The sequence below is a fragment of the Siniperca chuatsi genome, linkage group LG8, assembly GCF_020085105.1.
Source record: "Siniperca chuatsi isolate FFG_IHB_CAS linkage group LG8, ASM2008510v1, whole genome shotgun sequence".
NCBI lineage: Eukaryota > Metazoa > Chordata > Actinopteri > Centrarchiformes > Sinipercidae > Siniperca > Siniperca chuatsi.
In genome coordinates this window covers 14,790,779-14,816,783 of record NC_058049.1, presented here as the reverse complement: position 1 = coordinate 14,816,783, position 26,005 = coordinate 14,790,779, and the positions used below count along the sequence as shown (strand labels likewise).

Here is a 26,005-nt window from a genome sequence, read left to right as displayed (position 1 = left end):
AGGGGGCATGAGGGAGGGGGAGTGGGAAAAAACACGACACAGAGAAATGGCAGTTTAATTAGCAGCAAAGGGCTTTAATCAGATAACTGTGATTCCAGCAGTGAAGGGACTTTAATTAGTTGCTGGTGGCTGCAACAGGCCACAGCATGACCAAACAGACTGCAATAGTGGACACTAAACGAATGGAGAATAGGAAGTAAACTCTCTGTGGTGTTAATGGGTCTGGAGTGAGAGAGAGGAAGAGGAGGAAGCAGTGGTGATGGGGATGGGGAGGGGTTGAGGATGTGAATGCTGGAGGGTTGACAGAGTGTAGTGTGACTGGCAGAACAGGACGACCTGTGGGAGGAAAGGGGATGCTGAGAGCTTTTAAACAGGGGTTTTTGGAGGTTGGAGACAGCGGAGTTGTTGGATTAGACAGAGCAGAAGGAAGAAGGGGATTGTGGGAAGAATGCTAAACTGTTTAGGGTCAAAGGGCAAGGAAAGAAAGATGGCGAGAGGTCAGAAGCACACATCCCCTCAGTTATGAACTTTGAGATTACATTTTGGTCATATCTCTATGACCAAAAATGAAATGCCAGTCCATTATTTTTTTAATACTTGACATAAATGCATCAATTGAAACTGAAATAGGTTTTGGCTAAATGTTAATGCACTCAAGTTACTTCTGACTTTTTCTGTATTAAACCAGACCATGATGTTTCCCTAATCTTAACCAAGTGTTGTGAGTGCCTAAATATAACCATAAAAAAAGTTTAATAATGCTGTAGTCACTACGAGCAGATATTGTATTGCAAGATTGGATATTTTAATGGAAAACTAATGAAATACATTGTCAGTCAAAATTGTACTGATTTGCTCAGCACATTTTTGCGACTGCCAGATATATTAATAAACAACAATAAATAACATTTCCTCATATTGTTAATAGATAAAGTAATCCACTCAACATTATGTTTTCTTCAACACCCATTTGCTGCAACATCAGACTAGTCAAGTCAATTTTCTTTATATAGCCCAATATCACAAATCACAAATTTGCCTCAAGGGGCTTTACAGTCTGTACAGTATATGACACTCTCTGTCTTCAGACGCTTGATTCGGATAAGACTTCCCCCCCCAAAAATGTGAAAAATTAGAAGAAACCGCAGGAAAAGCAACAGGAGGGATCCATCCCCCAGGACGGACAGACATGCAATAGGTGTTGTGTGTACAGAATAGACCAACAATCGAGAAAGGAAGACACAAAAAATCATGGCAACCAAAAGAAAACAGAATATGTGGTCACTGTTCGACAGGTGAGGCTGAGACAGAGATGCACTTTCTCCTACAATGTAAAACATTCAATGAAAAACATTTACTTTAACAAGTTCAACTCTGTAATCTTAGATTTCAAAGAGCTTATTGACCTCTCAAAATTAAAAATACCCATAGGAGAGGGGCACACAGCTGAGCGTGTGGGAAACAAACAGACTACAGGTTGTTTAAAGGCAGACATCTAATCAGCGTGAGTCATAACTAATGAGCTGAGACTGTGACCAGTTGAGAGGAAGAAAATGCACTTAATTAGGGAAGGAAAGATTAAACCCACTTATGCTCTCCTCTCGTAAGGCTGCCAGCTTTAAACTCTCCCAGTAGAGCATCACTTCATTCTCGCATTCTTGTGGTTTCCTTCATGTTCTCCTGTTTTTTCACAGCAGACCTTTTGATTAATGCAGTACAATGCAGCAATTAGTAATGTCATTAGTTACCTGTGTTTGACAAGTTGAATTGCCTGCTGTGCATTTTAGAAAGCAAGACATTGCTTAAATGACAACAGAAGAGGGAACTTTTAGTCGAAGAGAGGAAAAGAAACAAAAAAGAGTGGATGATACGATGTGAAAAAGAGACACCAAGGCCAGGAAAATTAGTGATTTAAAGAGACAGACATATAAATGTGATAGAGAAGGTGGAAAGAAAGAAAATACCCAAACAGATTCAGCTGAGGAGAGAGAAACAGTGTACATGGTTGATGTGGATGAGCTGGGACAGTCCTGTCTGACACACACTGCTGCAACTACACTTGCCCTTTTCCTTTTCCTTTGCTGTCTCCATCAGGCCCTCCAGGTCCTTCTGCTTTGTCTGAGCTGTCTGACCAGATGCCTGCTGTTATTTAACAGTGAGTCTGGCTGTGTGATCGTACAGGGAGAGAGACAGGACAAAAGACAAGAAAGAGAGAGACAAGTAGCAGAGTGATAAAACAAAAAGGGTGGTATGAGGAGTAGGAGGGTAAGAGAGTGTTATCCTCTGTTCGCTTGCTCTGTTGGAGAGTAAGCAGTGCTGGGACGTCACCTCGGCTGGAGACGGTTCTAAAACACCAGCCGAATGATTGTGACACCTAGGGCAATGGTCTCTTCCTGTGAACCTGACTAATTCCTGCATCGCTGCAGATGCTTATTTTATAAGACATGCCTTTAACATCACAGAATTCGTAGAATTATGTGAATTTAGTAGTGTTTATTTTTTACATAAGTAAATTTATTATTATTTTACTATCTCACAAATCCTTCGATGTGATCATTCACACTTTTATTTTTAATGAATGTAACAAGGAGTATGAGGGGTATCATGTCTGATTTAAATTATATGACTTAAATGCAGAGGCGAGACACTTGTTTCAAGTCTATTCTATTCTTTTCTTTATTTTTCGAAATTCCTTGGATATTTTATCATAACCGTGCTCTGTACTGTTTTATAGCCATTTTTTCCTCTTTTTTTTAGTTCCCTAATTAAATCAAAGCTAATCGCAAAGAAAGATGCAGATACGAAGCAGATTAGGTGAGCAGAGGGACTTTAAGCTTTAAGACAGTTGGGATGTTGTGCAAAAGGGGCTGTAACTGACTATGAGGAGGAAGTCCCAAATATTTTGTACATTCAGTGCATGCTTCAGAAACAATACAATATTTCCTTCCAGCCACGAGATCAGTCAAACATTTAAAATGCTCTCTGCATGTTCCCATAAAAGCCTATTTTAAGCCTAAGGCTGTCAATTAAATGAGGTTTCAGAACAGGTTATTACTGAAAAATATAAATAGTAGTAGTAATAATAGTAATACATTTTCAGAAAAATGTACACCTTGGTAACTCCATCACTTTAAACATACAGTTAGGTAAATATAGGGGGAAATATTCAATAAACGACAAAGGTCAAAGGTTGACCTTTTAGCTTTATAGCTCAAGGCTGTGGGAAAATACCTCGAAATTTGTTTTTTGAATGCCAAGAAGGCTTGTTTAAATGTCCATCACTATCTTGCAGGCAGAATCTCTCTCTGTGCCACTGGGAATGGATTTACTACTGTGGCCGACAAGAGCAAACACACTGCAACTTAAGAAAACACATGCAAATAGACAAAACAAAGCAAATTAAAAAAAACATCTTCATTAATTTGACAACACATGTGCACCATTTAGAAAACACCCTGCAAATACACAAAGAGAACTGCAAATGGAAGTGTTTCCAGAGGACACTACAAAGTGCTGAACACGGCTTGGACACGCTTGTTGTTGCCACGGTTTCTGACTGATGAAGTTATTGAAGTCGGGTCTGTGTATCATCGTTTATGTTTATGTTGTGGGTTTCTGACCCATCAATTAAATTCTATCAGTAATTTTAATGATTTGTGAGATTTAGTGTGAGATTTGTGTGAGATAGTGAGATTTTTATGACAGGTATTGTACGCTATTTCTGTGCACTTAGTCACACTAACGTTCATAACAGGCTACAGTCCGTCTGTCATCACTGATGAACCTGGTTATTATCTCTGAGTAACAGCTGCAGATCAGAATGTGGAGAAAGTACAAAACAAAATAACACACAAAAACAAAGAACGGATGATACGGATTTAATGAGTCTCAAACTTCTTTTGTTTTTTTTGTGTCCTCTGGAAACACTTCTGTTGACCTCTTGTGTATTTGCAGCGTGTTTTCTAAATGCTGCACATGTGTTGTCAAATTGATGAAGATGTTTTCTTAATTTGCTTGTGTTTTGTCTATTTGCATGTATTTTCTTAAGCTGCAGTGCGTTTTCCCTTGTCGGCCACCGTAATTTACTGTTATTAAGGAAGATGGAGAAAAAGAGGATGGTGCAACAGGGAAAGAGACAGAAAAGACTTGTTAAGAAAGAAAAATTGTAAGATTGGTGGCAGAAAATAAAAAGAATAACACAGTGCGAAAATCTCCTGCTTCTCCCCAGTCTGGGCCATTGGGTGGAGACTCTTCCTCAGCTTTTCTCTGCATCTTGCTGAATCAAAAAATACATTTCTGCAAATAGATTCACTGGCTCTGTCACATTGAAGTACATCAAGCAGCCAAACTGCGTCCGTGTTTCTCTTCACTTCTCTTCTCTTCTGGTGACACTCCCTCATATCACGTCAATTTCGGAGCTTTTTAAGATTTCATCCTCAGCTGATCTGAGTGTATCTCTCCCGCTTTCTCTATATTAGTGGTCCATGTCCTTTTAGTTTCACCTATCACACCCTCTTTGCATTATTCTCTCCTATAAAACATCTCTTTATACTCTGTATGTTTCTTTCTTCTTTCTTTCTCTCTCTCTTTTGTTCTTTTGGAGGCTCCTACCGGCTCATGAGAGGCATTTAATCACCGCAGTTTTCTCCCTCCGAGCCTCAACAACAACCTCAGCTGACTCCACTTCCCCAACGACAAAAGTAATTGGGCTTAAAATTGAGGACTGAGCAGTTCCACTTGTCTTCAGCCTCTTGGCCCCTGACCCGCCAGCTGCTAACATACAAGGCACTTTGTACATTTACAATCTGCAGCAGTGTTGCAGCACACTTTGCATCAGTAACACTGGTCCTGTTCTTACATTAAACCTGCTGTGGAACTGATTTTTGTTTGATGTGGTGGCAGTCTGCACTAGGAAAACACACATTAACAAAACGACAGGGCATTTGGTGCTCACTCTAAGGTGAACTAGTTGTTTTCTACAAAATGATATAATAAAACTATCTTTGTCTCTTTCTATTTTGTCTCCCACTATCTTCCCTGGTGTGCATGTGTGTCAATACATGTGCACACAGATATACGTGTGTGTATAAACACATTAGAAGCAGATATAGTAGTAGTATTTGTGTCAGTTAAGTGGGTTAAGACGAGTGAATATGTGGCAGAGTAGATACAAATACATCTTATGCTGCTGAATACTAAAATATGTATACCCACACATAAACTCATGCAGGTGAATATGCTCCATACATGCATACACACACACACACACACACACACACACACACACACACAGTGTCATGAAATATTAAGAGACAAATCGAATGAAAGCTATTTCTGTCCATCCTGTTATTTGTTGCATTATAAAATACCACTATGTTGCATGTCTGACTGAGTTTTACAGAAGATTAATTTAAGGAATTTGGACAAACAAAAATTACCTAAGATTTGAAGGTTTTTTTTTTTATGAGATTTTACTCCCCAAACTAAAAGAAGAGCAAAAATACAGATTAAAGATGTTTCAGTAAAAGTAAATTAATTCTCATGTTTATTTCAGTGTATGATATCTAAAACCCACTACCGCTGCATTTTTTCTTTCAAAGATGATATAGTAGTCACTCTGGACTTGCATGCTCAACAGTGCAATTCCACGAAAGTGCTGCTATGCATTAATAGCTTTCCATTATTTGAATCGGGCAGACTCTGCAGCCTTCAAGACTCTGATATAACAGCTAATGCTTTAAGCTGCCTGCGCATTGTTATGCCTACAAAATCAATTAAGTGACTAAATAGGTCATTTATAGCTCAGCAGTGAAAATATGTGATCTTACTGTGTGTGTGTGTGTGTGTGTGTGCCGCATCTTTCTCTAGACCTACACTGAGTAAATGTGGGGATAATTCTTTGGGTTAGAGATGTATTTGTTTCTTTTCTTTTTTCAGAGAAATTTTGCTAAATTTACACAAATCTACATTATTCAAACTGTGTTCAGACAGACAAATACAGATAGATAGATAGATAGATAGATAGATAGATAGATAGATAGATAGATAGATAGATAGATAGATAGATAGATTTCTTGTTTCCAGAATATTTTGAACTTTATCAGACAAGTAAAAATACAGTAACAACTAAAGAAATAGAATTGCAAGACTGAATATGAGAATAAATATTAAAATAGACATTTTGCGGACTAGAGCCATAGAGCCGTATTTAATACCGTTTCCTTATACCAAACTTATCACCTGTGAGTCACTGTGAGTCACCGGGTTTGGCCCTTGGGTGAGTGGGAGGGTGTGCGGGACGCTAGACGCGGGGACGGCGGGAGGGGGAAGGCGGGACGTGCAGAAGTTGTTCATGTCGGGAGAGCGCACCCGGAGTCCAACCTCTCCACGCTCGGGAGCGCAAAGGAAAATGTTGTTCTAATCTAAAGGCTTCACAGACGTCTGTAGTAGGTTATTGACAAAACTTCAACCATCAGCATAATCTTTTATCCGCAGAAAGCATCTCTAAGCGCCGATGTATCGATGAATTTCTCCGGGAAACTGACAAACGTCCTCCTGCTGGTGCTCCTCGCAGCGCAAGGTAAGACACCGCGCGCCGTGGATCTGTGCTGTGCTCACAAAAAAGTAGCATTACACTCGTTACTTTAGGAATACCATCACCTTATTGTGGACTCATGTGAATGTTTTTTTTACCTTGCTCGGTACATTACTTTTAAGTTATCTTTAGCCACCCCCACCTCAAGTTACCTCCCCTGTGCGTTTCTGGGTGAAAGATCAATGGAAACAAACTGCGCTTTTGCCCAATCCAGCGACTAAAAGCCTGATGAGATCAGTAAGAAAATTTTCCATCCGGACAAAGAAGGTAGACTTTACTTCTGTCATTAACCAAGCAGGATGACAAGGGTATCAACTTGAGCGTGACGATGACAAATGCACACGCGTTGTTTGTTTTATTGCTGCAACTATTGTTTGTGTAAATATCCAACATAGTTCTTAAAATCTTCACATTTAATGCTGTGCGTCCTTTTTGCGTCCTAAGCTGCTCCATCAGAAATCTATAGAACGAGGGAGACAACATTGCTTTTTGAGTTATGTTGAAGGGAGGGGCCCTAATGGGACCTGGATGTACTGGATAAATTCAAAGAAGATATTTTAATATGCACACATGGTTTAGTTTTCTTTGGAGATGATAACCTGTGATGTTAAGTGTTGCATTATGGCTGATACCTCAGCCCCTGGAGCTACTGCAAGCAGCCATCCTTGCACACAATGAGCCAACACATGGATGACATATGTTTCTCCAGCAGCAGCTCAGTGGCTGTCAATGTTGATTTCATCCCTGGATCTTCCAGATGTGGAGGGCTGTGGGCTCCTTCCACCCACAGAGGTCAGAGGTCAGGGTACTTGAAGGACAGTCTTTAGCACCTATAGATCCTGATGCTACTGCAGAAAAATTAAGTGGAAATTACAACGAAAACTCTTATTTCCTCTGTGGTTTGATTTATTGTCTGTAATTTGTGACATTAAATTACAGCTGGAGCACTCTGCCAGGTTGTCTGTATTTTGTTTTGCATTCTGTGTGATCCATTTCTTTCTTTTCTCCTGTTTCCACCGCTACACATATTTTCTATTTTCTACTGTCTCCTGTGTGCTTTAAAGCAACATGTTTTGAAATGGGGTCCTTGAGTGGCTCCCAGGAGACCCAGAGCAGAACAAAGAATAGATAAATGCTTTAAAGCAAAACTTTGTGCTGTGTTCACATGTAACTGAATGGTTATTTTAGTCCTGAATTTCATCTCATTCACATCCACAAAGAGTACACAGGGAGAGAGCGTCTTTACTGATGGGAGCGCCAAGCATAATGAGTATCTGTCAATGTGGAGGATAAAATAACTTGTTTTAAAGTGGTAATATAGTTATTGGCAGCATCTTTCTTCTAAGTGCTCACTGCTGTTCTTTTGCACTATAACACCTGTCAGTCAAACAGTGTGGGATGTAATGTAACGTCTTTTTCTGAGGATTTTCTGTTGCTGAAGTTGAGTTTCTATACTGCCCTACAAAGGCAGAGAGCAGTAACTACAGAAGCCGTGAAGTTGAGTAAAAGAGTTTAAAATTTTCAGGCTGGCTGGCAAAATGCTAAAAAGATAGAAAGGTTGTAATGCCTTCATTTTATGCCTTTAGGCAGATTCTTCTTTGAATGGTTAATCTTTGCAGAATGCAAGGGCAAAAAACTGTATCTACTAACAGTTTCAGCTTTCTTGACCCTTTTAGTAAGTTTAGTTTTTAGCTTTAGCTGCAGCTATCTCACCAGCTAGCGTTCACTTTATATAGCTAGCTCTCTTGCTTTAGCTGCCACTTGGCTGTTTCTCTGGAAATTTAAAAAGCTGTTTTCACATAAATTATTCATTTCAATGGCATTATATTTTTTATATAGTAAAACAAATGTCAAAAGGGCTCAATTTTGACCATATATGTACTTACTGTGTTTTGCCTTATTAGGCCGCCAGGTCACAATCTTGGTGGGTATCGCTCATACTTAAAGTCATTTTTAGTTTATTCCATACAAAGCAGACATTTATTCTTGGAACAACACAGTTTGCTTTGAACAGAGTGTAGGAGGAGTAATTATTCTAGCTATAGGTTGAATCACTGCCATATTTTATGGAAGTTTTGTGATTTTTTTTTTATTTTAAAGCCCCAAGTGCAGCAGTGAGTTTGTCCCAGATGTGGTACCCGGAGTCCCCCCGTGGGAGCAGCACTAAGTGCCTTCATACTGTCACACTCCAGTCGTCATGTAAAAGACACTGGCTTTACACATCCTGTAATGCTGACTCAGAGTCAAGGGTAAGGGATGTGTCTCTGTGATACGTGGGATGGACTCTCTCAGTCTCTCAATCATTCTCTTCAGCTGGAGAGATTTGCTACAGCTGACTGCTTTTTCTTTTTGCCCTTGAACTGAGCGAATTTCAAAAGGAACAAGAAAGCGGTGCCATGAAGGGATGACAGTGTCAATACTCTCCACAGTAGAACAGATTTTGCTCAAGTGAGAGGGAATCTACTCTGTGTCCTTGCTAGTTAGAGGTGGTTAATTTGGCTATTTGGGGGGAAATGAAAGGATTTTGCCCTCACCATACTCTCTTCCCCACTCTGTTTTCCACCTCTCCTCCCCTCCCTCCTCTCCTCAACCCCACATTGGCTGTGTGGGCTTTTATATGATTATGTATAGGGGCTGTGTATGCAGATAAATGCCTGAAAAACACACAATGACACACACTCCCAGTGGGGGTCTGATTAGTGTGCTACAGAAGGTATTGTCTCCTGCCATCCAGGATTGGGTGATTTGTCCCCATAACAGAGAGGGAATGCTGATCCCGCAGTCTATGGGATTGGGGTATTTTAGTTGAAAATAGAATCTGGTTGGAGTAGCTTGGAGGTAAGGAGTGAGAGATCGGTACAACATGGGGCTGTTAGTTGGAATAGTGACATTCAAAATAAAGCCACAGCCTGTGTGATAGATTGTAGTGCACATCAGCATATTTCAGGATGGGATAGACTGAGTGATTAAAATGAGTGAAATTGCATGATGCATTTCCCCACAGCATCTTTCCTGCATCATCTCCAGCAGAAATAGCCGAGAGAGATGTCCAGCCATGCCTGCATTATACTGATCTGATCCGTATTGTGTTTCAGGCTTGACCCTTTATCTCACTTTATGGTGCATTTTAATAGGCTGCAGATGCGTGTTTACAGTGTAAAGAGAATCTGGCTTTTTAAACAAGTTCTGCCCAAGAGAGCGGCAAGTGCAGGCTGCAATTAAAAATATAAAAAAAAAAATACTCAAAAAGTGTCTTAAATCAGTGGCGGTTGCAGTGTGGCCAACAAAAGGCAACAATCAAATGTTCTTCCACCAGCATTCGAAAATGGTTTATATTAAGCCCCTGTAGCCTTTACCTAAGTCTGCTTGTATGGAGTTGTCTGCTTGCATCGCAGCATCATCAAGTATATTTGCTCCTCTGCCAAACTTAAATGCTCTTCTGAGCTCAGAACTGCAGCTCTCTGGTTTCTCTTCCAGAAGCAATATAGTTGCATTAAAGTCTGACAGGCAATCAGTGTGTATGTGTGTTACCGTGCGTGTGGCTTAAGGACTGTGTGGTGGCTTGAGGATCCTCTTAACGCGATTGTCGTGTGATTATTGCAACCGAACCCCCTGCTTCTTCCTTCGCACACACACAGTGTAACCACCACAGGCAGAGGCAGAGGCCTTATCCCCCCATGGATTGGCTTAAACCATCATACTCCCTTCCAACCACCACACACACACAGACATCCTCTTCCAGACAGCTCTGCTGCATGATTCCTCTGGGACATCCTGGTCTTCAGTGCTGGCGATGAACTGAGTCACGCTTTAGAATGAAGGGAGAGAGGGTGAGAAATAATAAGCTAGAGATGAGGTTGCACAAGACAACAGATGCCTAGGATGAAAGACAGGGATATTTGAGCATTTTGCATCTACATTTTCTATTGACTGACCTCAAATCAAAGTTTTTCCTGTGATTTGGTGTTATTGCTGTATCTAGTTACCCCAAGTTGTTATCACATAAACTAGGCCTTCAAAATATGTCATAGCTTCCTTATCGGCATGTTTGGCAGTAGCTTAGTGTGTTTGGCGTCTTAGTACTGGAGCAGAAGTTCAGGCTTTAAACTTCGATGGTTAATGGACATGAATTACACCTCCTCATAGGTCCATACTTCAACAATGTCATCCATAATACATTTCGCTGTTAGTTTCCTATCCCATTTTCAGGTTTTTGTTGCTATTTTCAAGAGTGATGATGGTCTCGGTATTTCAGTTGTCTGCAGTCATGTTGTTGAGTTTGAACTTGATCTCTGTGGTGTTAAAAGTACTCAGAGACTTCCTTGAAATTAGCCCAGCATCATCCTTGCCTATCTGGCAGTCAGATTAGGTTAGGCTGGCAGTCACACTGACAGTGACTTAACCATTGATGGCTTTGGTGCACCCCTCTGGCTGGACCGCGACTCTTGGTTGATGGGTAAAACGCAGGGTGGGGAAGTTTGTCGCTACATCAATGAACTCTGGTGCCAATCGGTTATTGTAAGGGAGAGACAATGCACTAAGAACATTATCCATGTCACTATGACCCCAGTACCTGTCCCGAGGGTTTCCCCAACTCTTCGTTACAGTGGTTTATATCCATCTAAGGGCAAACAAGGTGAATGCAACGGAGACCATTGAACGGGTGATTCAAAGGCTGCAGTCTATTTCCCCCATGATTCCCCTAACATAATCCTAGGGGACTTCAACTGCTGTACCCTGAATGAAGACCCTGTTCAACTTCCATCAGTAACTTCACCTGCCCCACCCGCCATAATACAATTAAAGGCGCATACAAATCCATAGCCAAGCCACCCATCGGATCAGTTGATCGCAACTCGGTGCTCCTTGTTCCAGTTTATAAAACCATTTTGAGAAGGGAAAAAACACAGACTAAGAAGGTTAAAGCTTGGTCTGATGATTCCATCCAGCCTCCGCAGGGGTATTTACCAACTCTTGCGCTGATATAGATGAACTTACTGATGCTATCAGTAGCTATGTCACCTTTTGTGAAGACATTGTAATTCCAGTGAAATCTGTTAAAGTGTATTCAAATAATAAAAACAATTGGAGGGTGGATATTGATGGGCCCAAATCTGATAAGCAGAATGAACTTATGAATTTAATGAGTTCTGTCTGAGGTTTGATGTTCTGGATTTTGCAAATGAAATTGAAGTTCTGAGGTTGGAAACTGTCGTGACCCCCCACCCCCCTTGATAAAGTGTGATCAGGACCTACCAGCATAGCAAAGCCAGGAAGGGCCTAGGACCAGATAGGATAGGTGGTCAAGGCATGTGCTATGGTAGGCCCTGTCTTCTGTAACATATTTCAAATGTCACTTAAACAACAGACAGTGCCTAAACTATGGAAGCAGGCCACAGCTGTTCCCATAGCAAAAGTCAAACACCCTAAGGTCCTTAATGATTTTAGGCCAGTTGCCCTTACGCCCTAAGTAATAAAATGCTTTGAGAAACTAGTGAAAGAGGAGTTGGTGTCAAAACCCCCAAATCTCCTGAAGCCATTGCAGTTTTATCTTATAGGGCCAATCGAGGGGTAGAAGACACAACTGCCACACTGCTGAATATAGTGCTCAAGCATTTGGAGGTTCCTAGACACATGCAAAACTGCTCTTTATTGATTTTTTCATCTGCTTTTAATATGGGCCAGTCCCATATTTTAGTTAATAAATGTATTGCAAATTTTAATCTAGATCTGAATATGGTGGGATGGATTATAGACTTTTTAACCCAGAGAACCCAGAGGGTAAAAGCCATTGGCTGCCTCTCTGAATCACTTTCTTAAAGAATTTCCTTCCTCTTGATGTATCCTGAGAAATTTTCAGATCAGTGTGGGAAATGTAATCTCTCTAGCATGTCCTGGGTCTGCCCCAGAGTCTTTCCCATTTGGTGGTACAACTCCAGAGGGAGGAAACTGCTGGGCATCTTCATTGACATCTTGAGTATCTCCTGTCAGTATCGAAGAGAAGGAGTTCGACATTAAGAAGCTCCTGCTGCCTCACTCCTTCACTCTGCCCAGAAGAATAACTACAGCTAGCAAGTCATTTGCTCTACTGTATCCATTATCTCATTGCGTTCCCACTAGTCAGGGCTTGAGGCTATAGGTGAGGAGCAGGCCAAAGATTAACTGGTTCATTTTATTACAACTCATTCCCTTTGGGCAGCTGTTCATCTTCCTTAAATGGGTCAGAAAGCTACTTTGTAGTTCTTTCTGGTTCCTTGACCTAGAATAGAAACATAGTTTTAGTAGTTTATTGCAGTGTCCCTTGCGCACCCAAAAGAATATTGTCATTTTGCTAAATCTTAAAAAATATATGTAGTTCATCTCATGACACCTGAGTTATTTAAGAGAGCATAGTAAGGTGGTATGCTACTGAATTAGATAATTAAGCCTAAGTAGTAAAAGTATAAGTAAAAGTATATCCATAAATCGGCCTTTTCATGGAAGGCATGACGCTGTAGGAAAAATAATAATAAAATTTATGATGGCTTCATTCCATTTAGCTTTTAACGCTTCAGGGTCCTGGTGTTGTGCATGCTGGTTCACTGTCACGGCTTAATGAGACACTTGAATAGAACAGAGCCATTGTTAATGTTATTAGTAACACTTGTGGTTTTTCTACTATGACAAAATGGCTGCTGTGAAAAAGGCCTATTGTGTTAATGAGTGTAAGAATTATATTGTAGGAAAGAGATTTTTTCCCAATGACTTAAAATGAGGGGAAAATATACAAGATTTGCTGTGGACACAGATGCACATAGGTTTTCAAAATCTTAAATCAATACTGATTTGGTCAATGCTGCTGGTGTGCATGAACAAGAGGCCTTCTCCAGCTTCACTGCAGGAGAGATGAGTAGACATTAATACTGACTACTCAATTACATGCAGCTGCGGCTCCAGCGATGTGAAATCCACCACAACTCGCAGAATACGAGAGCGAAAGAGGAGGAGATGGTTTAGGTGGCTATTTATGGGAATGCCGGAAGTGGCGTAATTGAGGTGCGGTCCTGCTCCTGAAACTCTGCTAAATAGCTCCAAAATCAGTCATATGAAAATAATGTCATTATATGTCATTACATATGAAAATGTTATTCAACTTGTTAGCTGAGTATTGAGTTTTATCTCCTTTAGAGCACTTAACTGGAGTGCTCTCACTTCTCTTTCACTCCCATCTACCTAAATTGACATTTCATAGGGACTTGTGTTGATGACCGTTTTCACTCTGATCTTGAGTTACAGGGGGTGAACTCCCTTAGCTGGGTAAATATGAGGAAAGTGTTATGCCAGAATCAAACAACACAATATTTTTTTCATGCAAGATGGTCACTGTGATATTAGGTGAGTGTAGAGTCGTACATTATTGCAGAGAGATATGTCAGAGTACACGATGGACCCAGATCAATCATAGCTTGTCTTTCACAACCTGCTTGAGATGCATCATTCCTCTTTTGCTCCGCCATGTTTACAGTTGTGCGAGGAAACCTTCTCTGTGCTGCTATTGGCTGACATCACATAACAGGTCAGAGAAGTTGTCAAAGTAGGTGAGAGAAGGCAAAAAAATTCTGTTTTTGTTGTGATGTTGTGATGCGTCCCAGATGCCTTCTGCTATGATAAAATTAATCGAACTGTTGCATCTGAAGCTAATTGTCTTTCCCAACACCCCTCTGTCAAGTAGGGCCATTATTGGGCCGTGTAGTCTGATACCGGCATTAAAGGCTCCACCTGGTTAAGTTTTGTGTGTTTATAGCAAACATATGATTAGGTTGGACTACTTAACTATGCTGTTGCCCCATTAGAAAATCTTTTTTTAATATCTTACAACATATGCAGACAATCTGACCTCAAAACTCCCACATCTTCTCAGATGAAAGCATGGAGGCAAGGAGCTATTGAATTTCATGCATCAGTGAAAAAAAATCATCAATACTGTCCAGAGTAAGTCAAATTGAAGGTGAGTGGACATATTGTACATGAATGTGCATGTACATGTGCGTACACACAGGAACACACACATTATATTTATGTAGGCGAGCCCTCATACATGAAGACATACAGGTTAAAGCATGCACCATATGCTTAATGGGATGTTCACAGCACATGCAGCAATCACTGTGGATCCTCTTATACGTCATTCAACATGTCACTGTCAGGCCATCCAAAACCCTGGAGAGTAAAGACATGCTATCTAGCTTTTCTCTGCTTGTTCTTGCTGTCACTTTTCTCCTCTATCTCTTCTCTATGCTCTCTTTCTCTCTCTCTCTCTGTATCTCTTTTCCATGCACTCACACACTGTCAGCAGTGTATTATTGGAGGGTAATTAGTTCCTTCAGTGTCCACCACTCGTTCCCAGGCTCATCCTGTTAAGCACATGCCTGATCAAAGAGCTTCCCACAGGCCACGGGTCTATCTGCAGCTTTAGGCTCCAGTAGCCACGAGAGACGGAGACAGACTCACTGTTTGGCTTGCTAATTCTAAATCAATGTGGCGATTTAAGGGTGAAATGCATGACTGCTTGACTTGGCTTCATCTGCGTCAGAACAAAGCCTCATCACTTTGTTACCTCATCACAAAGACAGGGGAAGGAAAGAGCACACGTTTGGAAAAAATGAAACATGACTGTGATTTCATGTGATTTTCGTCGTCAGAGGCAAAGACAGTTCTGTCTACAATGATTAACGACTTTCTTCTAACGCTTGAGACAAGTGAAGTGATACAAGACAAGACACATTTGGTTGGTAATGACTTCTGGACCAATTTTTGACAATCCTAATGGTACATTTTTAGCCACGCTAGCATAGTGGTTCAGAGTATAGCAATATTGGTCAGGCCCAAATTGAGATATTTCAACAACTATGATGGCTTGCTATGAAATTTTGTACAGACATTTATGGTTCCGAGACGATGTGTCCTAATGACTTCGGTTATCCCCTGACTATTATAGTGTCACCATGAAGTTGTGTGGTTTAGAGTGAGATGTTTCGACAAATATTGGATGGATTGCCATGACATTTGGGGCATTCATGTCCCCCTCAGGAAATTGCAATAACTTTGGTGATCCCTTAACTCTGCAAAACAAATGACATTCCCATTAGCCTCAGCTGTACTTTGTGTTTAGTGCTAATGTTAGCATGCTAACACATTAAACTAAGATGGTGAATATGGTAAACATACCTGCTAAACTTCAGCATGCTAGCATTGTCATTGAGGCATGTTAGCATTCTGACATTAGCTCAAAAGCACCTCTGTGCCTAAGTACAGCCTCACAGAGCCTCTAGCTTTTGCTAGACCTATTAGCCTTTCTATAAATTTTATCACTCACTGCCTGCTACTTTAATGTGCAGACTCATGAATGCTCTCTGTACCACACAAATTAAATCCCTACATTAAACACCAAGGAGTGTAGCGAGCAGTAAGAGTCGTGTGGAGGATCAACTGAGGTGAAAGGGCAAAGGTTATAATTAACTTCCTTTAAATTAAGGCTACTTAAAATCCTCAGTGGCATTTTTTTTTGTCACAGTGAACAAAAGGTCCAATTAATTGACTGATTATAATTGCCCTGGTTTCCCCTCACCCAATTATAGGCTTAAACAAGGTTCGGGGAGTGCAGTGAATCAGGGAGCAGTAGGCAGTTTTCAAGGCAGGTACCAAAAGCTGAAATTACACAAACGTCTCAGGAGAGAAGCCTTTTCATTAAGCTTTAAGACTCAACTGGTCTCTGCCAGTGACCTCAGCAAACTTCTTGAGAGTTCTGAAGCCACTATAGAATAATGCAACTTCTTACCCGTAGAGTATTGGTAGTGGAAGTAGATCTGACAGGTTTTCATTTATTTTTAGTTAGTTAACTTCTTAGGATGATTCTGCCTGTTGAAATGAGACTAACAACTTCACTAAAGTTAAATAAAAGCAGCGGAAGATGTTTGGCGGAATAAACATGATGGGAAAAAAGCTGTGTGACCTGATTTTTATTTACCTCAGTGGACTTGAAAAGCTTATGCCTCCACCCTGCTGTGTGTGCTCTATCTGAACTTGAAACCTAGTGAGCCTTGCACCTCACCATAAATTTAGGCCATAAATTTATACCTTTATATGGGACTAAATATTGTTTGGAGTCACATGTGTGTTTGTGTTTGGTCATTGTTTTATGCGTACCAGATGTTGTGATTATATAAGTGTTTTGAGTGTTTTTGTTTTAGCTCGGTAAGCTGAGTCTACCCCTGAGCTGTGTTAGTCCCCTGTGAGGTGAAATTAAAATTGTTGTTAAAACCTGTAAAATGTAAAAAGCTTAGGAAGTGTGTTCTCTGTGTTTCTGTATTATCATTGTTAGACTCTTAACATTGCCTGACATGCTTCTGATTCAGATAGCCCCTAAAATAAACTAACAAGGAATAAATTAAATTACATTATTATTTCGCTGGCCCTGGCAAGTCTGATTTTGTGAACATGAACAAATGAACAAGTCTCCCAAAACAAGAAACCAGACTGTAGTCTTAGACGTCTGCAAGATATTCATCTATGTGTACTCCCAATGGCAATAAATGGACAAACTGCTTTATGACTTTACAGTATGGACGGTGAATATGAAATATTTGTTTGAGCATAGAGGTTCTTAAAAAAAGATGTTTTATGACAGTACCATCTATACTGAAAGTACATTTTTATTCAAGGTATGTGAATGTGTTGGGTACAGTATCTTATGGCAGTGGAAGACACATACATTACTGATACTAAAGTAGTGTACATAGCAGAAATAAAAATAAAGTTAACACCCTTGAGTAAAGGAGGAGATCCTGCTGACAAAAAAATTCATGATTAATTCTGCTGCTGGTCTCCTCATTTTCAAAGTCCCCCAAAAACAACAACAACAACCTACTTAACTGATCTTACACTCCAGTCATGCTAACTTAGGTCAACTAGTTTAGTAGTCTGCAATAAATCTTTGCAGTTTATATTTCTAATACATATTTTCATCTTTTTTGCCACTTTGTGCTAGAGAGCTAACTTTTTTCTGTGAAAAACTCTCTCTAAGGCAAATTTGTGGGTACAAATCTATGTAACCTGTATGTACATTGCCTACACAGTATTTCAGTTGTTGTGTCCCCTTGTACACGTTTCAGTATTAAGACATGACATTAAGATATGATATCTTTGAAGACGATGAAGAGTAAATTGACAGGAAACAATTCAGTAATGTAAGGTAAGTAAGGTTGTGAACCAGTTTTACATGTTTCTGGTTTGTAGAGAGTTAACTGGCTTGCACAGAAAGTGTCCCATTAAAGGACCATGGTTTATTTAGTTGTTGTCATGGAAACAAACATTTTCAGTGAATGTGGCTATTTGTGTGTATATGGGTTGTGCCCCATTTGCCCTTTTGGTGAAGCACATTCTCCTCCATCTCTAAAATGGTTCACACAGCTCGGTAAGTGCAAGTTTGATGGTTTGGGACTGTGTTGAATAATGTGTGTGTCACTTCTTGGATTGACAGCTGTGATGGGAGAGGGAGAGATATTTCTTCATTTTTTTGTTATTTGCTTCAATGTTTGTGCCTGAACAAAATGACAGAGGGGCTGACTACCAATGGTGTCCTGTGTTTAGTTACCCAGATGAAAAGGAGAAAAAACAGAGAAAGGAGGCTGTTCATGACATTAAAACCAAGAAAGAGGAACATGACAAAGGAAAGATGGGATGAAGATACAGATAATGTTAAAGAAGAGTGATTATGTGCATTTCCATATTATGCTATGGTAATGTATAGAGGATTTGGAGTGCATTGAAGCCACTGGCACAGTGTTTCCGAAGTTGTGCTGGCGGTGTGAGTGTGTGCTGTCCCAAGTGAGGCACCATTTTCTGCTTGGACAGGCGTGGGTCTATGTGCCATCTCAGGCACCAGTGTTACTAGTTACCACAATATGACCTTCAGTCCAGCCAGAGCGTGTCTGCACACACACTTATGCAGACATGCTCTGGCCAACAGCACATCATTCTTTTTGCTTAAACCATCTTGTGTTTAGAGATTTCCTAAAAGCTTGCAGCCTTTTCCTGTGAACATGCAGTCTCTCAAGACACACATCGATCTCTCACAGCCTTCACTCCATCCAGAGCAAAGTGACATTGATTAAACAGTTAAAGGGTCGTTTCACCTAAGTCAAACAAAAACACATTCTCCATTTTCCCACCTACCCCAAGTAGAATCTAGACATGCAGATACTGTAGGTTTGGCTTTATTTGTCCAGGATATCCACTGTCACATCTACTACAATGGAGGTGAATAGAATTTAGTTTGTGGTGATCAAAGTTAACAAACCACCACAAACAAATTCCATTCACCTTCATTGTATCAGGGAGGTATGTATCTCAAACCTTCGGGAAGTAAAACGATCTGCATGGTTAGATAGATACCTCTAGGGGTGAGTGGGAAAATATGCTTTTTGTGATTTTGGTGAACCATTTTAATAAAAATGTAGTTGTGCATGTCGCTTAGTCTGTAAAAGTGAGAACAGTGAGAAAATGTTGAAGCTGTTCTGTAGATAATGTGGATTCAGTGTGACTGTTTCTGTCTGTGATTTTAACAATCATTCACAATCAACATACATAACAAACAGAACTATCTGTATCTCTGGAAGATTTTCTTTAGCAGACACAAATGTTAAATAATTTTAGCAGTTGACCTTTCAGTAATATTGGAGTCAAGTCAAATTTACTTGCACTTATTGTCTTAATGGGCTGCACAACACACCCACATTTTAATACAGTAAATGTAAAATGACAACTTCCAACCTTCGGCCATCAGTGAAAACCACAGACAAACATAAAAACGTGGATATAACGCCTGATTTGGGGTCCCTGTTGAGGCATTAAGAGCTCTGAATACTGTTTGGCAGAGTCATCCTTGCTTCCAATTTTTCCCACTAGCTAACCATGGTATTGCATTGACAGAGCAACGTCTCTGTGGACCGTAAAAGACACATCTTTAAAAAGGTTGGACAGGACACCTAGAATGGCAGACAAGGTTATTTATTAGTTTAGATTCTAAATTATTTAACAGTAAAGTTAAATGTATGGCTTAGTCTGCATTATGTAAAACCCGAGGTATCTAGGAGTGTCTGAAAAAACACCCATGCATTTCAGCGTTAAACTGTTCTTCCATTTCTTCTTCTTCTTTGTTCCATTAGACTGTTTTTCATCTAAGGGGGAGGACAGATTATTTCGGAGGTTGTTCAGGAGGTACAACCAGTTCATCCGACCAGTGGAGAATGTATCTGATCCAGTCACAGTGGAGTTTGAGGTCTCCATATCTCAACTGGTCAAAGTGGTAAGAGTAGAGAGTGAACAACTAATTGTCTCTAAACAAAGAAACCGTATGTTTTATAAAAGCATATGGGCCATCCAGTCATCAAAGTTCCTTTTCTCTTGCTGACTATCTGTCCTTACAGGATGAGGTCAATCAGATTATGGAAACCAATCTGTGGCTGAGACATGTGAGTGACATTTATCCTTTATGTGATGTCGTTAGTGATTATTTGTACTCAGTGAATTGTGCTAAGTTTTGTCTGTCTTTTAGGTCTGGAATGACTACAAACTGAAATGGGCCCCTGTTGATTATGATGGGATTGAATTCATACGAGTTCCATCCAATAAAATTTGGAGGCCAGACATCGTTTTGTACAACAAGTAAGTTTTAGTGAACAAATGCTAAAGAAGAGCTCAGCTTGCCTAATATTCTGAGAGACACAACTATTTTCAAGCTTTCATCAGTAATCATTTAGTTTTGATTTCCTCAAGTCCATTTTCTGTGAAAAGCTAGATGATGTGTGCCATGTGTTACTGTGTAAATATGCACGTCTTGCATTTCTGTAAGATGATTTATGATATAGCTACCAATCAGATGGCTTTATTAAGTCATTTGGCAGTAGTGCCATAATGTGTGTGTGTCTGTCTGAATGCAGAGTCAGCCATCAAGCTGCTACATGCTAATGTTATTTATTTATGCTCTCCATCCTCTGACCTTTTGAGTTAAATGTTGTAATGGCCTTTAAGTGAAATTACATTTCCATCTCCTTGAAAATGCTCTCTCACAGTGCTGTAGGTGACTTCCTTGTGGAAGACAAGACCAAGGCTCTGCTGAAGTTTGATGGCACCATTACCTGGGTTCCTCCAGCTATTTTCAAATCCTCCTGCCCCATGGACATCACCTACTTCCCCTTTGACTACCAGAACTGCTCCATGAAGTTTGGGTCCTGGACCTACGACAAGGCCAAGATCGACCTGGTGCTGATTGGCTCAAAGGTCAGAGGGAGTCTCTGGGTCACAGGGGAGAGATCCTGGCCATCTAGAAGTTGTGCAATTTTATTCTACATGTCATGTTTATAGAAATTATAGAACTATTAGATGGAACATTTCAGTACTGAGCCACAAATACCTTTTTTATGTGCTCATATCCTCTATTCAGAGAAAAAGGGAATACCTTCTATTAAATCCCATTAAAACATTTGGTGAAAAAAGTGACAACTTTTGAACATTTAAACTATTGATTTTAATTTTCATAGACAGAAACTGTTGGTTTTCACATTTGCATTTCATCAGGTGAACCTGAAAGACTTCTGGGAAAGTGGAGAGTGGGAGATCATCGATGCACCAGGATACAAGCATGACATCAAGTACAACTGCTGCGAGGAGATCTATCCGGACATCACCTACTCCTTCTACATCCGCCGCTTGCCTCTCTTCTACACCATCAACCTCATCATCCCCTGCCTCCTCATCTCCTTCCTCACAGTGCTGGTCTTCTATCTCCCGTCTGACTGCGGCGAGAAGGTCACCCTGTGTATCTCCGTCCTCCTCTCCCTCACTGTGTTCCTGCTGGTGATCACTGAGACCATCCCTTCGACGTCACTCGTCATCCCTCTGATCGGCGAGTACCTCCTCTTCACCATGATTTTTGTCACACTCAGCATCGTCATCACTGTCTTTGTGCTGAATGTCCACTACCGCACCCCGATGACTCACACTATGCCGGAGTGGGTGAGGTCCGTGTTCCTCAGGGTGCTGCCCAGGGTGATGTTGATGAGGCGGCCGATCGACCAGGGCTGCTCCTACCCTGCCAGTATTACAGGGGGAACGGGAGGAGGAGGAAACAGCGGAGGAAATAAGAAGAGAAAGAACAGCATAGGAGGAGGAAGTGGTTCAGGAAGTGTAAGTGTTGGGGGTATAACTGGTGGTGTAGCTCTGGATGGTGGTGCAGGAGGAGGAGGGGCTGCCTCAGCTGGTGGCTCCATGAACTGTGTGGAGTACAGTGACATGAACCGTGACATTAACCGGGATATGAACAGGAGGTGCCCCTACAGAGGCAAGGAGGTACCGACTCCTGTCCCTCCCCCAATGGCGCCACCTCCTCCTCCCCAGGCACCCCAGACCCAGGGGCCCCAGGAGTCAGAGCTGCCCAAGCTGCCAAGGCCCCTGAATGCCCCTTCGCCTGTCAACGCTGTTGTTGCCTTCTCCGTGGTGTCGCCAGAGATCAAGCAGGCCATAGAGAGCGTGAAGTACATCGCAGAGAACATGAGGACTCGCAACAAAGCCAAAGAGGTACAAAAGCAAGCTTGAATTTTCTATGTTGTAAAGCTGAAACTTTTAGACCATTTCTTGATCAGTCAGTCGAAATTTATCTGCTACTATATTGATAATAAATTAATCATTTAAGTGATTTTTCAAGCAAAAATGCCAAACATTCCTTATTTTCAGCTCCTTAATTGTAAATATGTACTGATTGTTTTTGTCGTATGTGATAGTAAATCTTTTGGCTTGAACTGTTGCTCCAAAAAACAAACAGTGATGGACATTTTATAACACCAACAATTAATCAAGAAAACAATTAGCAGATTCATCAATAATGAAAATAATGGTTAGTTGCAGCCCTACTGAAGATCTGCTTTTGTGTATTTTTGCAATTGGAAGTTGTCAAAAAACGATCCCTACAGATACATAAATGTACTTATGGCTGCCCATTTATTTTGTGAACTATAACATTGGCTAATGTCTTCCCATTTGAGTTTAGGTACTGTATCTCTCAGCAGAGGGTGTAATAACACTCTAAATCCCAGATTTAGTATCACAGTGAAAATCCCCAAATGCGCAGTGAGTAAAGGGCCACTGTCTTCTTCGACTCATTGAAGTCTGTATAATGAAACAAGAGAATCACTGTCACTTTAAATCAAAATATTTTTATAAATCAACTGAAAATTGCCAGTATTTTTAGAAAATTGCATTTTCTTGTATCAGTTAGCATTGTTTAGATAGAGATCTGCCTCACTCTGCACTGCTGGAAGATATTATCACTTCCTCACCAAAAACCATAATACTCTTCCTGGAAAAGTAGGATTCTTCACATCCTTTTCATTTGTAAGAAAAATATAACCTGAAAACCTGAATATAAGATGGCATTTTGTGGCAAAGCCAAACTCCATAATGTTTCTTAGTTAATACTTAGCACTATTTTAAAATGCATTTGTATGGCACTCTATCCTGTCAGTTGACGGTGCCAATGCAGTCCAACTTTATCACATCAGTAAATAACACATTTGTACTGCACACTAGCACAAAGTCACATTAGTGTTTACACATCTTTGCTGTATCTTGAACGTGAAGACAAAGTTATTGAATAGTATACTGCAGTAAAATCAAGTAAAATATGTACATAAACATATAAAGCAGATATACACATACACAACCATAAAACTATTTACTATACTTATGAGGACATTGCATTGACTTACGTTCAATCGTTGTAGGTGTCATTACTCAGCTGTTAAGCAAAAAAGGAAATAAATACACACGGTTGTGGCGGGAAAATCGAATGATCAAATTTATTTACAAAAGTAGTAAAATATACTGACTGTGTGAAATTATTATTCAGTAGATCAGTGGTGTTTGTAAATGAATATGTGGTGTTGTATGGTCTTATCTTTATTAAAGATAATAAAAACAGAAAAAACAAAAGGAAGGTGTGGTGCAGAGCCAGGAAAGGAGTGAGAGAAAGAATGCATTCCTGTGTGCACCCAGTTGCACTAATACACAAGATGTAAGGGGAGACACAAGCACAAGATGAGCTAGAGGGCCATCACATCCCTTACCTTAAACTTAACCTGTTCTTAATGCTAACCACGAACCTAAGTCTTAACCCTAAAATAAATGGCTAACCTTGTGGGGACCAGATTTTTGCCCCCACAATGTACACAGCACACAAATAAACATAAACACATGGCAACAATGCTATACTGTATGTGTGTTGTCTCGGCAATGTTTGAATTTCTACCTAGCTTAGTAAATGGCGTAGAAACCATTTACACGGGGCTATAAAGGTAGTGTAAAGCTGCTTGTTTGCTGCAGATGGAGGGCTTTGCGTACGCCTCCTGCACACTCTGGATGGCCCTGATACGTTTGTTGCTTCAGCTCCATCTTTTTTTAGCAAAGCTGGACTCTTTCTTTGGTGCATGCAGAATAACCTCCCGAACTGCCTCCTCTATAGGCACACAATGGCATTACGGTCAGTGCAGCCATGATCCTATTGTCAACACCTGACTGAATACTCATACTACATATAAACATACTGCACAAAGTGATCCAACAATAGCCAGATGCATGGTAGTAAACATTAGTGGTTCTCTCAGTGTCTCTTACACCGAAACACACAAATTCACATAAACACACAGCTCTAGTGTTGACACAGTGAGGTGGGGTGAATGTGACAGTTTGTGCCACTGCTAGAAATTTCACAATTACCATTAAGCAAAGATCGCTGGAGTATTTATAAGCAAAGATCGCGGGAGAAGAGAGAGCACAGTACTATTGAAGATGAATTTGTGTGCCATAGATATTTAGTATTTTTTTCTACTTATACACACACCTAAATTCCCTTCTTTTCTTCAGGTGGAGGATGACTGGAAGTACGTCGCCATGGTCATCGACAGGATCTTCCTATGGGTTTTTGTGACAGTGTGTGTGCTGGGAACAGTGGGACTCTTCCTCCAGCCACTCATCAGTTTCTTAAAATGAGACACTCATCTTTGTCCCGTCTCTTTCTCTCTCCTTTTGTCAACTCCTGTCTGTCTCTGTACCCCACTTGAATTACTTTGGGAATTATCCCTCCTGCAGCTCTTTCACATCAAACACTGGGCTGTCGTCTTTCTCCTTTTCTGGCTTTTTGTCTCTCCTCTTTCTGTCTCATGCTCTTCTCTGGGACCCCATCATCAGCCATCACTTCTAGCCCTCAGCCGTCTGTTTCCTCACATGACTTAGCCTCATTTCCCCATTTCTCCTTTGCCTTCCCCTGTCAATGTGCATGCAATGCTGTTATCCAGTCTCCTCTTCCCCATCACTGTTTTTTTCTGATTATCACATCTGCTCTCCTTTCATTCCCTCAGTTTTTCTCCTCTCCTGTGCCATGTTTTGACCTGACACTGCCTACAGCTTATCTCTTCACAGCCATCTTTGTGTCCATTCGTCTCTGCATTTCTATTCTGTGTCCTCTCTGTCATTGTTATTTTACAGTCTTATACCATGTTTAACAGTGTAATTATTTAAGTAGTTATTAATATAATTACTATAGAAAAACCTCTTAAAGTACAAATCACTGAGAAAGAAGAACCTGAATACCTTTGTATGTTTTGCAGTAGCACACTTAAAGACAGCACACTTTAGAGACATGTCTGTCTATTATTTTTAAGTGAAAGACAAATACTGACAGTTGGTAATGATTTGTATGATGTTGTGATGTTAAGAACATTTGATGGCTGCCATTTTTTCTTCAGGATATTTTTTTCTGTTGTCAATCCCCTGTACATACATTTGTAAAATACAATGAGTTATGCATGGCTTCTGAGAAGGAGCACAGGCTACCGCAGTACACACATGATGTATTTTCCACATGTGGTCACACTAAGTACAATTATGCATCACACATGAATTCACAACTTCACTGCAAACTTTCAATGTATAGAAACACTTTGGATTGCACAATGTAGATGAAACTTAAAAAGACTTAAAAAGGCCAAACTGTCTCAAGTCATTTGTTAGTTTGCAATTTCTCGCTGTGTCCCCATGTCATCTGTGAGGGTTTCCACTAGGTCCTATATATATATATATATACTATAGTCGACTGATAGCCTGTGCCGGATGTACCCTGCCTCTTGCTGAGAGTGGGCCTATCACCCATAACAGAGTAAGAGGGTGTAGAAAGTGGATGGATGGATGTGCATATAGAAAATGGATAAAATGTATAGAACACTTCTTTTTAATGCCTATAAAATCTTGGAGGAAGAAACTTTTCGTGTTAAGTATCAAGAAAAATGTATAGTGTATGTAAATGTAAAAGTGTATCTATAT

General features: G+C 40.4%; 1 protein-coding gene across 1 annotated transcript; it reads left to right on the top strand.

The window, feature by feature from the left end:
- Nucleotides 1-6,329: 6,329 nt before the first annotated feature.
- LOC122880289 (neuronal acetylcholine receptor subunit alpha-3-like) lies at nucleotides 6,330-25,675 on the top strand. Its single transcript, XM_044205264.1, has 7 exons — nucleotides 6,330-6,580; nucleotides 19,801-19,940; nucleotides 20,062-20,106; nucleotides 20,190-20,299; nucleotides 20,707-20,914; nucleotides 21,212-22,210; nucleotides 24,551-25,675. Exons 1-7 carry the CDS (start codon nucleotides 6,523-6,525, stop codon nucleotides 24,674-24,676), a joined length of 1,686 nt encoding a protein of 561 aa, XP_044061199.1. The 5' UTR covers nucleotides 6,330-6,522; the 3' UTR covers nucleotides 24,677-25,675.
- Nucleotides 25,676-26,005: the final 330 nt, after the last annotated feature.